Source organism: Chiroxiphia lanceolata, chromosome 24 (assembly GCF_009829145.1).
Source record: "Chiroxiphia lanceolata isolate bChiLan1 chromosome 24, bChiLan1.pri, whole genome shotgun sequence".
NCBI classification, from domain to species: domain Eukaryota; kingdom Metazoa; phylum Chordata; class Aves; order Passeriformes; family Pipridae; genus Chiroxiphia; species Chiroxiphia lanceolata.
The window spans coordinates 4,219,993-4,236,544 of record NC_045660.1 but is presented as its reverse complement, the minus strand read 5'-3'; the positions used below and the strand labels follow the sequence as shown (position 1 = coordinate 4,236,544).

General features: G+C 39.0%; 1 protein-coding gene across 1 annotated transcript in view; it reads left to right on the top strand.

The window, feature by feature from the left end:
• The window catches only part of MACO1 (macoilin 1), a 30,082-nt gene extending 14,702 nt beyond the window's left edge, over positions 1-15,380 (top strand). Inside the window, exons 6-11 of the mRNA XM_032710072.1 lie at positions 383-881; positions 8,282-8,440; positions 9,681-9,863; positions 10,623-10,743; positions 12,156-12,330; positions 13,363-15,380. Coding sequence (XP_032565963.1) covers positions 383-881; positions 8,282-8,440; positions 9,681-9,863; positions 10,623-10,743; positions 12,156-12,330; positions 13,363-13,565 — 1,340 coding nt within the window. The 3' untranslated portion in view covers positions 13,566-15,380. The remainder of the gene's footprint in view (positions 1-382; positions 882-8,281; positions 8,441-9,680; positions 9,864-10,622; positions 10,744-12,155; positions 12,331-13,362) is intronic.
• Positions 15,381-16,552: the final 1,172 nt, after the last annotated feature.

Below are 16,552 nucleotides of genomic sequence, written 5' to 3'. Positions count from 1 at the left end.
GCCCGTGTTGTTTTGCTGCAAGTGCAATGAACCTAGAGCCAAAAATACAATAACTTTGGCTGTGGTTAATATGACAGGAGAAGTCAATTATGTCCCCTCTGCTTAGTTCTTTACTAGCAACTGCATTAATCTGGTCAGGCAGTGTTCTATGAAGCACTAGTATTTATTATTAAATCCCTTGGTTACTGTTTCCTGCCTGTAACGAAGAAAAAAAAAGTCTTAAAATACCATGTGACTTCAGATTTTCTTTCCTAGATAGTCCCCAGTAATTATTGTTTTCTGCAGGCGTGATTGACATGTACATAATGATTTTTCTTTCTGTGTCACAAGTATTGATTGATTTAATGAACTAAGTATGGTTTTTCTCACTTTGGTGTTGCAGCAGCCAAAGGATTATCCGATATGGATTCCTCAATACTTCTGCAGCACAATGGAGGCATTCCAGCCAATAAAAAAATATCTGCAACGTTGCCAGAGCTAGAATATAGAGAAAAAGGGAAAGAAAAGGACAAGGATGCGAAGAAACACAACCTTGGAATAAATAACAATATTTTGCAACCTGTAGACTCTAAAATACAAGAAATTGAATATATGGAAAACCATATCAATAGTAAAAGATTAAATAACGATCTTGTAGGAAGTACAGAAAACCTCTTAAAAGAGGACTCATGCACTGCCTCGTCCAAAAATTACAAAAATGTCAGTGGAGTTGTGAACTCCTCACCTCGCAGTCACAGTGCAACTAATGGGAGCATCCCCTCCTCATCCACTAAAAATGAGAAAAAACAGAAATGTGCCAGCAAGAGCCCGAGCACACATAAGGACTTAATGGAAAATTGTATTCCTAATAACCAGCTAAGCAAACCAGATGCACTGGTAAGGTAAGTGTGATATCTGAGCATTGTGTGATGCCTGTTTTATCCTCCCTGCGTTTCAGTACATCAGATTTTTAAATTTTGGGTGGTTTTTTTTTGCCTTAGAAAAATGTAATTTAGGATCTCCCAAAACAGAATTGTTCAGTGATGGATTAAGATCTCTGGAAGCTTTTGGGCCTTTTGGGTTCTGCTCCTGATTTTTTGTTTGATGTGCAGCCTTGAGCAAACTGCTTCCTTTCTCCCTCAGAACAGGATGCTCACCTACCTCACAGGGGTGTTGTGGGGCACAAGAAATAGCTCTGATTTGTTGACGTGAGAGAAATGTGGAAAATCATCTGTTCTTAACAATTCTTCCATGTAGTGACCTTTAACTCTCTGGAGAATTCACTGGGGTTTGATGGTGCCTGAGCAGGTGTTTTGTCTTAGTTTTTTGTTTTGTTTTTCCCCTGAAATTGTTTTAATCTTCAGTTCACAAGTAGAGAGGCAAAGAATCAGTCACGGGGTAACTCCTTATGGTGCTGAGTTCAGGCTCTTGCTGCCTTGTTGCTTTAGGAACGGGTCACAGGGATTTAATTTAGCTGCCTTGTAAACTGTAAACATGGGAAAAGTCACATCTTTACATCTGCTCCTCTGAAGTTGAAAGAAAAGATGAATTTATGAGGTGCAGCTCAGTATTTGCAGCATATATCCTGAGACATATGGTGTTGTCATATGTTACCAGAACAGCACTGGTAAGAAAGAGGTGGGGTGTGACAGTTCACAATGGGATGGAGAGATGTCTGGAGCAAAACTGTTGCACAATTATGCACTTTGCCACCATTTTCCACCTGGCTTATGCCTCTCTTATTCCTTTCAAACACTCTTTGGCCAACAAATCCTTGGTGCCCAACCTAATTGGCAGATCCAGGTTTGTTTTCCCTGCAGGTACCTTTTGATAATTGGACTTTTGTCTCTGATCTGTCCCTGAGGATTTGTGCTATGGGAATACAATCACTTCAGTGAAAATATTCTCCTTTGATAATCCCACTGCCACTGATTGACATATCAGTACCAATTAAACATCCAGACTAATTGATACCTGATGTCTATAGAGAAGCTTGTATGCAGGAAATAAGAAACCAGCTAATCTGTGAATCAAATTCAGCCAAGATTAGTGGGATGCAGATGGCTCTGCCTTCAGCAAAGCTGCACCTAAATAATACCCATGTCCAGGACTGCTGGGTTTGTGTGTTCCCATTTTTCAGCTGGGCATCTCAGTACTCTTTATATGGCTTGTTTGCCCAGCTGAAGAAGAGAACAGGTTTGCTGCAGCTCAAAATATCATTCCTAAGCCTTGAGAAGAGAGAAGGGAAGGGCTTTACAGAATGACCTGCCAGACTAAGAATTTTGTCCCATGTAGCTGTGACAAGCAAGGAGATGTAAAACTTGTATGTTTAAAATTTAAATTACACATTGAAATCTTTATATGCTCCAACGAGAGCTTAGACCAGGTGGTCACTAATTGTCCAGAGTGGGTTTTCTAATGCAGAAGTGAGTATACAATGAACTAGGTGGTGTCCTTAGAGAGAATTCCAGCTCCTGTAACTCACTGGATAAGGACAGAGCACACAATTGCCTTTGTACAGCTTAGCCTTACCCTGAAAGTGAATTAAACAACTTCAGTCTTTTGTTTGTCAAGTGTTTTTATGGGATGTGTGGGTGTGATGTGGCTGTTGTGCTACAAATTCGTGTCCCTGTTTACTGTACCCTGATTTCCCTGAGCAGGCAAGCCAGGAGCTCTGGGAACACCAACATCCTGTGCTCCCAGTTTGTTACAAACAAGGATGACTGAAAGCATTCGTGAAATCTTGTTTCTGTTCAGATTGAGCACATAGCTCCTACACCAGTGGAACTATAAACTTAACTGGCAAATTGGATGGGATGGAATGCACTTAAATTTAAAAATTCATGGTTGTTTTTCTTTTAACCCTGTCAATTATCCTGTCCCTGGAGTGTGAGGCATTTGTTCATCATCTTTTCCACTTCCAGTAGTATTACTCATTCCTGTTATTAAACTTTTAGGCTGCATCAGTTCTGTACCCTGAAAAGGGCTGAGTGAAGTCCTGCATTTGTGTCCGACTTTCAGATCAGATCTGCTCAGCTTCCAAATAAAGATGCTTTTTATAACCTCATGTCCAGCAGACTCGCAGCAGGATGTCAAAACCAAGCTGCTTTCCTTTTGTGTTCACAAATGATTTCCCTGAGCTGACTAACCAGTATTAAATGTAAAATATGCCTTATGGCTGCTGGGCAGTTGGGAATAACAGGGCTGCAGACAGTAAAAAATGGGACTACTGAGAACAAGAGTCTTGCAGGGTTGTTAACTTTTAAATACTTGATGTAACATTTATATATGAAAGGGTGCTGCTAATTAAGTTTTATATATATTTATATATACAATATTACCCTTACTTGAAGCTGAGTTTTTATTTTTGTTCTGTCTGGTAGATGGTTGGTGCCTGAGTGTTTTGTTTTCTGGAGAGGGTATTTCAGTGAATATTATGTTGTGTTACTGTCATTTTGATAGGGATTCAAGAGGCTCTGTCCCTGCTGATCAGCCTTGGCAGTAATCTCAGGGGTTTTGCTGTTCCTACAGCTGAAATGAATATCTCCTTCTGAGGGATGCTGAAATCTGCTGTTTGTTTGTCAGGCACTTAATAATTGAATCTCTGTGATCTGAGCTGCTTGTTTCCCAGCTCTCTGGTAATTGGGCCAATGGAGGGATCCATTTGCTCTCCAGTGCATGGATAAACTTGGTGTCCCTTTGCATTACTGTTGTTTGTCAGCAGGTACAGAACAAGTTCACTTTTTTTACCATTTCACTGTAATTTCTGAGGTGAAACAGGTTTTGTTCATGGTTGAGGGGCTCAGTGTATGGAACAAGCCCGAGCTGTAATTGCTGCAGAGTTTATATTTTTATGTGTTGCTTATTACACAGCAATAATCATGACCTGCCTCTGCCTTTTTACACCCTGAAAAAAACACACAAAAACCTGGCAGTGCAGCTTGGCAGAAGTGTCTGTATCCACAGAGGTCTTGCCTTTGGCACATGAGGTGATGAAACAAGCTGTCTTATGTACTAATTATTCTCAGAGATAACAATGACATCTTCTGGCAGTTGGACCAAGAAAGGTATTTTTGAAGCAAGAGCTGGTCTGCCACATCTTATTTTGCTTTCCTAAAATTTTTTCTTACCTGCAGAGACAGACTTTGAAGGTTTTAATGTAAATGTATGGCCATTTGATGGTAATTTTTGTGCATTTTCATGGCATTGTTGGTGGCCAAGGCGTGATGCTGCTTCTTCCTCATCCCCCCCTGCCTGAAATGGCATTAATGTACCAGAAGGCTTCCTGCTGTCAGCTGCAGTGGGATGATGGTCAGGGTTTCCTGCAAGAGGGTGGGGGTGAAGGCAAGTGCAGAATAGAAAAGGAAAAGAACTGAGGATGTAAATTAGAAATCTGGGAGACAATCCTTCTTCCAGACCATTTTCAAAGCCGCTGTCAACACAGTTGCTTGGACTGTTCCGAGGCAGAATAACCTTTTGAAATGCCAGCTGCTTAGATCAATGCTGTGCAGGAGAAAAATAAGTATCTTGGCTTTCTCTCTGTGGATTACTGTCTTTCTTGGTAATGAAAAATGCTCTGAGGAGCTGCAAGTACCAGCGTGTTGGTTACAGCAGAGGCTCAGTGCTGCAGGATCACACTGGCCACTTCAAAGGAGCAGGTTCACTGCAGGGGATGCTTGTGCCAGAACAGAGCAAAGGGAAAAATGGGGCTTTGGAAAAGCATCCCAGTGCCTTCTGAGTCTTTTAAAATTTTGATTTTGATATGAATCGTGTTTAATTCCTGTACCATCGCCAGGTGATTGTGGGATGGAGTTAACTGGATGAGTAAACTGAGCAACAGGGGGGTGTTATTCTCCAGACATCAATACTTAGGAGCATTAAGCTGAATTGAGTTGTCTTTAAGTTGATCCATCAATCTTCCCTGAAGCATTTGGAAAAATACTCAGTCCCTGAGGTGATTCCTGATTAATTCTCTTCATCAGTGAGATTAGGAATGGTATGAGGTAGTGCTGAGAGAAGAAAATGGATAAATCTGCATTTAGAGTAATGACAAACTGAAAGAATGGACCTTGGTTGTATAAACAGCACAACATCATAATTTGCAACCAAACCCTCATTTTAAAAACAGCTCTGTGTCAGAATGACTTGTAATGTGTGCAGCAATAGAGAGAAGCATCTTCTAGAACTCAGGTTTTCTTTACTCCCCCCTCCTTTGTAAATAACTTTTCCCAATAAGCCTGGAAATAAGAGGCTTAAGCAGAAAATGAAATCATAGTAAGAATAACAGCAATTCGAAAAATGCTGGTTTATGGGGTCATTTATCATTGTAGCAGCAGTACAGACTATTCCAGAGGGGAGGAGAGAAAACTCCATGCACTGGTCTGTGCTGGCAGCAGTGAAACTTTCTTTTATGGCACTGTGCTTTTATTTTAGAAAGAGTGTTTTTAATGTCCTAGTATGAGAAATGGCCCCTCCTAATGGTGGGTGGCCTGATAGACAATGAAAGTAGTCCATGTGGTTTTGAGGGGAAACTAAATTCATGTCTTTTTTAATGAAGTTGTATCTCTACCTAATTGTGGCAGGGCTGGGAGAGAAACCATGTAGGAAACATTTGGTCCCTGCATTATGATGGATTATTATCTTCCTCACTCATTTTAGGTAGTGAGGAGCATTCATTTGCTCTATAATTTGCAGAAAACGTCTGCTCTGGTATTTAAAGCTGTAGCAAAACCTACAGCATAATGAAAAGAAGTAATTAAAACCTGCTAAAATCTTTCTTTAAAGCTTCCTTCTAAGCAAGGCTATCGATAGATCAATTTTCAGTGGGTTTGTCTGGCATTGACTTGAAAAAGATTCGTTTTCTCTGTATTAATTAATTCTCTTCTGCCCCTTTTGAGTGATGTCTCCTGAATGTGCAGCCCCTCCCCGAGCCTGAGCCTCACAAATTTAACATCCACAGCTCTGCTTGGCCACTGCTGCCTGTGCTGAGTGAGAAGGAAAGCTGTGGCTTTGTGGCCTCATCCGTTTCCCCCCGGTTTGGAAAGTTGGCATCCTGTGTGCTCACACTTGAATGTGCTCCATGGATCCTGCAGGTTTCTTCCAGCACAGTCTGGAGCAGCCCCATGAGCACTCAGGTGCAGGAATGCCACCAACCAGATGGCTTCAGAAACTTGAACTAATGTCAATACTCTGTTGCCAAAAATACAAGTTCAGCTTGTCCTGTGCCAGCACCTCTGATTTATTCAGGCTTTATCTGATCAGGGCTTCTTTTCCTGGAATACTAAATACCCAAAATAAATCCTGGTATATCTTATTTGAGCGAGTTTGACATAGTCTGAGCCATAGGGAGAAGGCTGTTTACAGCTGTCTTATTTTCAGTTATCACTTTATTGTAGACATGTATATTGAAATTATGTACAGGTACTTGTCAGTGTAAAGTGGGATTTATGTCCTTTCCTTTGCATTGTCCTACCAACCATTTTTTTCACCTATTTGTGAAAACCTGTATTAAAACCAATCAGCTGTTGGCACACAACAGTCTGTGAGTGGTTCTTACATCCTCTCTAATTACTACTCTCTTTAATTAAAAAGTTTGCTCTTTCTAAAACACTGAGTTACTGCTTCCTGGAAGATGAACTCTCATAGCTTTGCCCAACCACTGTCCAGTCTCACACCCTGAACAGGGTGACAACACACACCTAATAACACCTACAGCATCTGCAGGTGGGGTTCCATTTTTGGGTTGTGTGGCTGAAGGAATATTTGGTTGGGTTTGCAAATTCTTTTCTTTCAACAACACAGTACGAGGTGTTGAAATTATTTTTGGACTCGCATTTGAAATGTGTGTTTGCTGTGTATTACTATTTGCCTGCAAGTATAAGTTGATTTTTTTTTTTTTTCTTTTTAAGGGTACATTTGACCGTGGTTTGTACTACACTAAAAGGAGTTGCTCTTACCAGGAGGGCAGTTCAAGTCTAACTAAAAAGCCAGCTCAGTGCAGCAAGTGGGATCTGAGCATTTGAGTTATCCGAGTGTGTTATAGCCCAGCCACGCTCCTTTACAGGCTGTTCCTTGCTGTTAATTTACCTCTTTGGTGCAGTTTTAGCCTATTACAGACATACTTTTATGAATTTCCATAACTTTGATGATTCCACACTTAACCTCTTGATTCACTGGCACAGGATGTTCTCGTGCCTCGTGCTGTTCCATCTCTCAGTAGCCTTTCAGGCTGAGATTTTCCTGCAGTGAAGCCCAGAAGTGTTTCATGAGGAAGGCAAAAAGCTACAACCATTTATCTGTACTGCTGAGTGTCAATAAGGCCAGTTCTTTTTGGCTTTTGTGAACATTCTCCTCAAGTGTTAATGTTCAACTGCCACTAATTCTGTGGAGTCCTAGGAAATAAAACCATCTCTGTCTTCTTTATGAACATTTAAAAACTTTCAAATCAATAACTGACGGAGCAAATGAGGGTTATGTGAGAATGGCTGAGGTGTATTTGCTTTAAATAAGTACATAACACAGTTTAAAAAAAGGTTGATTAGTCACCTGTGATGTGTTTTTATTCTAAAAATCAATAACCTTATTTTGAAAGTGTGGGAGGAAATTAAAGTGAGCTGAGTGCCTCTGTTCTGAATCGTGTGTTTTATTTAAACCAGTTTTTGTTGGAAATACTTTAATTAATAAGATTACATGAATCTTCAAGAACTTTCTAAAGCTACAATTCAAGTGGATGGCAGATGGTCTCTGTTCAGGAGCAATTAAAACTAAATTTACTGACTCCTGAACTGTGGATGACTTACCACGTTCTCATTATTCAACATTCACATCATGTGCTACCAGAAAATACCAACATGTTTAGGTGAGAATTCAGCAGTATGGCCCAGAGCTCAGCTCTAGCTAACAAATGAAACTCAGAATTTGTGGAGAAAAGTAAAATTTGTCCATAAGTGGACAAATTCTCTTAGATCCTCTCAGGCCTAAGAGAAAATATAATTCCATAGGATTTGTTTTACAGCTTCGCAGTGCCCGGAGGAAACCGGATTGCTGTGGGAGGTTATGAGGTGTGTGTATACATGGAGCTAAATATATGTGCAGTTATGTAAAATGTGATTTTATAGCAAGGATGCACATCATTTCTGAGAGCTGATTGTTTGAAGTCTGGAGGTTTGGGGAGGGGGGGGGCTGGCAGATGGTGTGAAGTTTTTACGTAACGCGCCCCAACCTTCGGGCGAGCGGGACTAAAGTCGGAATTGTCTTTTTTTTTTTTAAAAACCCTGCCTTTCTTTCTTTCTTTCTTTCTCAGGTTGGAACAAGACATTAAGAAGCTAAAGGCTGACCTGCAGGCCAGCAGGCAGGTGGAGCAGGAGCTGCGCAGTCAGATCAGTTCCCTGAGCAACACAGAGCGGGGGATCCGCTCGGAAATGGGGCAGCTCCGGCAGGAAAACGAGCTGCTGCAGAACAAGTACGTGGGCCACGGCTGGGGGGGGACCGGGGGGGGCTGGGAGAAGAGAAATAATTAATTACAGTAATAATAATAATAATAATAATAATAATAATAACAGCAACAAGAATAGTGACCGAGGCCTGAAAAAGGGGAAGAAATTATAATACTCGTTATACTTATTATTATCATCATCGTTATTATCCTCATAACCACTGTGAGTAGAAAGAAGTATTTATAAATGTTGATAAAATGAATAAAATTTAGAAATAAAATATTTAGAAAGAAATATTTATGAATTTTAAGAAAATAAATAAAATTTAGAAATAAAATATTTAGAAAGAAATATTTATAAATGTTAAGAAAATAAATAAAATTTAGAAATAAAATATTTAGAAAGAAATATTTATAAATGTTAGTAAAATAAACAAAACTTATAAATATTAAACATAAATATTAATTAAACATCAGTAAATATTTTAATAAATATGTATTAAATGTTGATAAAATAAATGCTAATGTTATTAATATTAACAATCAGAATATAGTAATTTATATAATTTAATAGAATATAGTAATTTATATAATTTATTATATTTGTATATAATTTAATAGAATATAGTAATTTATATAATTTAATAGAATATAGTAATTTATATAATTTAATAGAATATAGTAATTTATATAATTTATTATATTTGTATATAATTTAATAGAATACAGTAATTTATATAATTTATTATATTTGTATATCATTTAATAGAATACCGTAATTTATATAATTTATTATATTTATATATAATTTAATAGACTACAGTAATTTATATAAATTATTATATGCATATTTAATATTTATATCATCATTACATCTATTTATATATTAGATATTGTACACTCATCATATATTCATTAAATATTTAAATAATTCTATTTATCTGTTTAAAGTTTATATTTAATTATTTGGCAATTATCATTGTTTATATTATTTATATTTAATATTTACATTAACAAGTACATATTCTATATGTTTATATAATAGAATGTATAATTATCCTATATTGTCAATATTTATATTTGTATATTCAATATTTATATTCGTGTGCTTAATGTTTATATTTAATTACTATTTAGCTGTTATTGTTATTATTATTTGCCAAATTGGAGGCAAATCTTGCCTGCAAATCCCCCAAGACTCGTTTGGGACCAATTCATTTGTAGTAAATAAAATCCCCCGTTGAACCCCCTCGCTGTTCCCTTCCAGATTGCACAACGCTGTACAAATGAAACAAAAAGACAAACAAATGATCAGCCAGTTGGAGAAGAAACTAAAGGCAGAGCAGGAGGCACGAACCTTTGTAGAAAAGCAATTAATGGAAGAGAAGAAAAGGAAGAAGTTGGAAGAAGCAACTGCTGCACGAGCTGTGGCCTTTGCTGCTGCCACGAGGTGCTTTGTGCTTTGGGGAGGCCTTTTTCACTCCTGTGTACATGAAGGAGTAGTTTATTTGATTCTTTTCTTGAAAAAAAAAAAAGGCTTTAAAAAGGCTTTATTTGTGTTAAGGCAGAGGGAGGACTGGGAAATCTCTGAGCCTCGGTGCCTACATATATTACATTTGCCCATGTAATGTGAATTACACGGGTGAAAAAGCTCTGAAGAGCATATTTAGAACACAATGCTCTGAATTATCTGCTGTACCTTGACTGTGCTGGCAGAGATGTTGTACCTGCTTGGGTCAGTCTGCTTGGGAAAAAGGAACATCTCCTTCCACGGGGGGACTGTGAATCAGGGATTTGTGCAGTGGCATTGGCCAAAATACCAAGTTTAGGTCCCACGTTGTGGAATGTTCCTGCTCTGGCCAGTGGCTGCCAGTGCTTAGCACTGGGATTTTCAGTAGTCACACAGCTGCAGGGATGGGAGCACAGCACAAGTGGGGATGACTTTAATCTGCAGTGCTCCAAATGTCTAAAAAGAATTATTTCTGCTTTTCTGTTCTCCATATTTCATAAATATCCTAAATTTCCTGATACTTGGTGTGTAACTCTCCCCATTGCTGCCATGAGGGGAAACCATTTTGCTGCAAAGGAGAAAGTCAGCTTCCTCTTTTTGTCCTTCAAGTTTTACATTAATTTTCATGGTATAAACAGCTGGGGAATGACAGCCTTATTCTTATTTCATCTTCCCCTCTTTTCATGTGTTTTTCTGCAGGGGAGAGTGCACTGAAACTCTACGGAATCGTATCCGGGAGCTGGAGACAGAGTGCAAGAAGTTAACAATTGACATAAAGCTGAAAGAAGATCAGATACGAGAGCTAGAAATGAAAGTTCAGGTAATGACAAAGCGCCAGGGGCTTAGATCAGCATCACAAGGAGAGCTTTCAGCCCTCCAAAATCCAAGGATCTACATAAGTGGCAATCACCACCTTCAGTAACTGTGCTGTTCAGATGTTTGTCTGGCATGTCTTGCACCAGGGTTTATCAGACAGTGGGGATGAGGAAGGTTAATTGTCTCAGCTCCACCCCATTCAGTTGGTTAAATTACAATTTTCCTCCCCAAACCCACTGGTTTGTAGACTGAGGATATGATCCCCTCAACAACATTTTTTTACCTGATGCAAGGAGCTCACTGTCATTATATATTCACAAATTTATTTATACAAATCTGTTTAATTCACGTGATTTATATAATTCACCATTTTATTTATACGTCATTATATAATTCACAAAGGCTGCTTACTCAATCTGAACACTGGCCAGGCTTTTTTTTGGTGGGGGGGAAATGCTTCAATATTGAAAATACTTGGTGGCAGACGTGTAGCAGAGACAGTGTCTGGCATGTTAAGAGTGTAAGAGCTCAAATGTGTGAGTTGGAGTTGACCTTATTCCTTTCAAATGTCTGTTCCTAAAGATGTCCTCGGACTGTCAACTGCCAATTTGCATGAATATGTATTTTTAATGTCTCTTCAAAATCCACCTGGTGTTATTGTGAACTTGTTTCCAAACAACATATGCAGCCTTGTTGTTCCTGTGTTTACCAAACCCTTGAAAACAAGGGTGGTTCATCCGTGGAGAGGACGAGCATGGCTTTCAAACAATTAAAACCAGCTATAATTAAGCTTTTAAATCTTATTAGCACCCTCAAACTGTTAGAGAAGCCTTTTGTTGCAGGCAGTAATATTTTCCCCTTTGTATTCTTGTTTCCTCATTTAAAAGTATAGAACATTTCTGTGTATAGTAGAGTCAGCATCCCTGGAAGTGTTCAGAACCCACGTGGATGTGGCACTTGGGGACATGGTGAACGTGGTGGTGAATTGGGCTGGATGTTATTAAATGTCTTTTCCAGCCTTTTTGAGTCTGTGATTCCAGCCAGTTTGCTTGTGGGAAGCGTTTCCACATCCCACATCCCTTGGCTGAGAGGGCTGTGTGGCAGGCTCAGCTGGCACTTGGAAGTGGTTTTTTTTGGGTTTTGGGTGGAGGGTCTTCCTGTGACTGATGGAGGGCTGAGGAGCAGAGTAACTGGTGCTCACTGCACTGTAATTATGCCTCGTTCATTATGGCTTTAATCACTTGTTTGATGGCCACGTGTAATTACTGGAGGTAATATTACAGTGTCCTTAATTAACCAGCATTTTAATTTTACACTGTTAATACCAGGCCCACTGTGGGGAAGGCAGAAGGCTTCTCAGCCTATCTCATGTGTAAAGGGAGCGAGGGATAACATTTGTCCTGATTATTCCTGCAGGAGCTGAGGAAGTACAAGGAAAACGAGAAGGATACGGAGGTGTTAATGTCAGCACTTTCAGCCATGCAGGATAAAACACAGCACTTAGAGAACAGCCTGAGTGCAGAGACCAGGATCAAGCTGGATCTGTTCTCTGCATTAGGAGATGCAAAAAGGCAGCTTGAGATTGCCCAAGGTAACGATGGAGGGTTAAATCCAACACGAGGGCAGAGAAAAATCATGGCAGTGTTTCGGGGTGGGTGGGATGTGGCCCCCACTGAGCACTTCAGCTTCCACAGCTTTGTGGGGGTTGAGCCTAAGCCACCTGACCTCCTTCCCCCCAGCTATCAAACTGACAACAAACATCAAGATGGGTGTTCTGAGTTAATTTATGATTGTTTTCTACATTTTTATAAACCATTAGCTAAAGCTGGAGGTCTCTTAAAGAGCTAGAAGAAGCTCTCTCTTTTAAGAGCTAAAATAATAGTTGCCATCTATTAAGTTGTTGTCTTTGAATCCTAATAATAATATTTTATGACTCGTGAAGTACATAAAACCTAAATTGGAGGGGAGAATAACCTGTTTTAAACGTGGTGATGCCACCAGGGGGAGCAGGAAACCAGCATAAAACCCTGCCCAGCCCGGCCTTGGTACAGCTGGGCAAACCTTGGAGCAAAATTAAATAACCTTTTGATTTAACACCCGTTTAATTTCCCTGTAGAAGTTTTGTTTGACTGCAGGAAAATTTGATTAGAGTGAGAAATTGTTTTGTTTCATTTCAGTGCTGTTATTCTTTCCCTGGTTTCATAAATTGCTGCAGTGGTGTTGTGAGCGTGCACAACAGGGGGGTTAGAAAAATGATGGGAATTGGGCAGTTTCGAAAATAAATAACACATTCAATAAGCCAATACTTGTGCTTTTGTGAGGATTTTGGAAAAATGTGAATGGAAGAGTGCAGAAAATTGTTGAGGCATAGAAATAATCTTTGGATACGGTGCAGCTGTGAATCCAAACGAGATTATAATGGAAGAGCTGTGTTTAGTTATGTCGTGGGGTAATTAGGGATAATTAAACACAGCTCCTCAGCACAACCAGGAGTTACACAGGTTGTACTTTGATGCCATGATAAAGAACTTCACCAGCTCAACCACTGAACACTTTTGGGGTGGGTGTGTGTGGGGGGTGAAAAACGCCGCCGGTTCTAAGTGATGTTATTTGCTGTTTTCAGGGCAAATCATTCAAAAAGATCAGGAAATCAAGGACCTAAAACAGAAGATTGCAGAAGTTATGGCAGTAATGCCCAGCATAACATACACTGCAGCCACCAGCACTCTGAGTCCTGTTTCCCCACATTACTCTTCCAAATTTGTGGAGACCAGCCCTTCTGGACTCGACCCCAATGCCTCTGTTTATCAGCCCTTGAAGAAATGAATGCCAATTTTTCTTTTTTGCCCAGTAATTTTTTTTGTCATGCTGAAGGCATCACACAGGAGTGTCTCTTGCAGTCAAGATGAAATTGTATTGTGTGAGACTGTATTTGTTGTCATTTAAAACAGGATAAAAGAACATCTGGATTGACTAGAACTGCCCATCAGTTTTTCTTGTAAATTTTTAGAAAACCTCACAGAACTTTGCAATTTATTTTCCTTGGCCAATGCATTAAAAACAATTCTTGGTTTTCAAGTAGCCAATTTTGCCTTTTTATGTACTCTTGCATGGTTTCCTCTTGAAAAAAATACAGGGCTTTGCTTGATTTTGAACCCTTTCTTCTTTTTTTTTTTTTTTTTTTTTTGTTTAATAATCAAAAACAAATTTGCAGATTCGTTCAGAAATAGTGAGGGAAAAAAAAAATCTTTAGTTTTTACAGTGAAAGGGTTAAACAATCCAACAAAGCTTTGATTTATAGATGTATTAAATGCAAATACGTGATGTTGCAGAAGATAATTTGATTTTACCCCCCTCAAAGGACCAAACAAATTTCAGGGGCGTTGTTTAAGGGGAAGAGTAAGAGAATAGATGATGATGTGACGGTGGTTGTTGTGTGAAATATTTATATTCCCATTGGTGTTTTTAGTCATTGAGAATTGCTAACAGTCTTGTTCACAGTGCCTTGGGAAAAGACATTTCAAGAGGAAACTTGATAGTTTAAACTATTTTTTCCCCCTTCACTGTCATCTATCTTATATATCAAGCTCATTACAGAGTCTACTGCAAATTGTACATGGTAATTTGGATGTTCATTATAAACCAAGGTTACATCTTCTGTTTATTTTGATATAAACTCAGCAGTGTTCTGTAACTTGCCTTGATTATTCTGCATCGTGGAAGGCACAATATTAATCCAGAATTAACGTGAAGGTGGAGCTGTGCAATGTACTGTATACAAGAGACTGTAAAGCTGGCTAATAAAACCTGCAGTTCTGGTTTTTTTTTTTTATTTTATTCCACTGTGATTTACACTTTATATCACCTTGTGTTTGACAGTTTAAAAGGAGCTGAATGTTTTTCAGCTGTCGTGCCAAGGAGTTGTTGTTTTGGGTTTTTTGTTTGTTTTGTTTGTTTTTTTTTTTCCTAGTGAGTTTTGAAGGAAACTCATAAATTGCACAAAGGTTTAAGTTAAAAAAAAAATGTATATTATACGTTGATAGAAAGTGTTTGCACTGGCAACTTCTGAAGTGTTTCAGAGCTTTGGAGGGTGGGGTGGGGGATTGGAGGGGTGGGGAACCCAAATTGTGTGGGGAGACCAGCAGAAAAAAAACAAACCCAACATTAGGATTTTGCAAACATGCGGTGGACTCTGGAAGGACAAAGTTCTTCTGAGAAGAAAAGATTTTAATTTTATTTTTTTTTAAATTATGGTGTTAATTGGCATGTTGCCTCGTGGGGGAAAACAAACAAAAAAAAGAAGTAGGACAAGCAAGTCAATAGAAGTATTAAAGCTACATCCTTTTAATCACAGATAATTCCTTTGGGATACAATTTCTAGCTTTAGCCAGGTGTGCATGTTGCTGTCATTTGCATTTTTGAATCATCTTGTGTAATTGTCACCATGAAAGTGTTACTCAGAAATGTCATAGGTTTTCCATCTTTGTGCAAAACATGAAATATTGTCACTGACTTTTTGTGTTGAGGTTCCCCCATTTTGCTGCCCACTTGGGCACAGTTTTCGTTCAATACTTGGTCTTGGCTGCATTCTTTTTTTTCTGTGGGGTTTACAAAGAATAAACATTTTCTTGCAGATAAAAAGAGATAATTATTATTTTTATTTTTATTTTTTTTGCCTTTTTAACTGACCTGATTTAGGAAGTGTAAAGAACAGGTTTTGTTTAAAGGGCACCCTGTTATTCCAGGTAAGTCTCTTCTGCAACAGAGCTTCAGGAAAACAGAAGGAAGAACAGATGTCTTCTGTGTTCATGTATAAACTTAGCAAGTTCCCCTGTCCGTGGGCTCTAAAAAAAGAGGAGAAACAGGTAAATTTGAATTTCTTGAGGATTGCAGAAGTCTGTAAGCTTTAGCCTTTTTCTTTCCAGCCATTCTTCCTGCAAAAGCAAGGCCAGGATGGACAGTTTAGAGGTTTAAGCATTGTCCTTGCCGAGATAAAAAGAGAAAATAACTACTCCCTTGTTTTCAGTGTCACAGCTCCTGGTGTAAAATGTTTTATTGGGAATCTGATTTTGGGGTGGATGAGCTGGGTTTTCCCTCTTTGCTTTGGCTCCTGACATGGGTGTTTTCAGGCTGCATTAAACCTCCAGGTAAAACTTTTCAGGTACCAAGAAATTCCGACCTCAACCATCCCCTGATCCTGCTACAGGCCCTGCCTGAACCTCCCAGTCCCCTGAGGACACTTTATTAATAATTTTATTATTGTGACACACAGAGACCATTTCCCAGTCAAAAATCCATTATATGGATGAGTTTACAATTTGAACAGATCCCCTTGTAACCCCCAGGACCCTCCAATGGAAACATTCCTCCAGGAAAGGTGAGAGGATTTGCAGGCACCAGTCTGCTCTGAGGACAATGGGGAAGGAGATAATTCAAGCATCAAATCCTATACCAGCCAACCCCCTGAGTGTTTAAATATTGAAATGCCTGAAATGGAAAATATCTTAATGACTCATCATGAATTGTAGTTGCAGGATGAATGTGTGGGGAATTTAAGCACATAACTGGGGAGAAGGGTCACCCAGCACATTTTGGGGGTTTTTTCAATTGTTTTTTACAGTCAGTTTTGAGGTGTTAACTGAGGAATTAATACTCTGGAGAGATCTGCCAAAATAAAACCAAAGTATCCAGAAGTTTTTCCCGCCAGCATAAGTCTGGGAAGCAAAGGGAACGGAAGGGCAGGACTTGTGTGGGATGGCTTTGGGTACCTCTGGGTTTATCCTCACTGAAAGGTCTAAGTAGAGTGGAAAGCA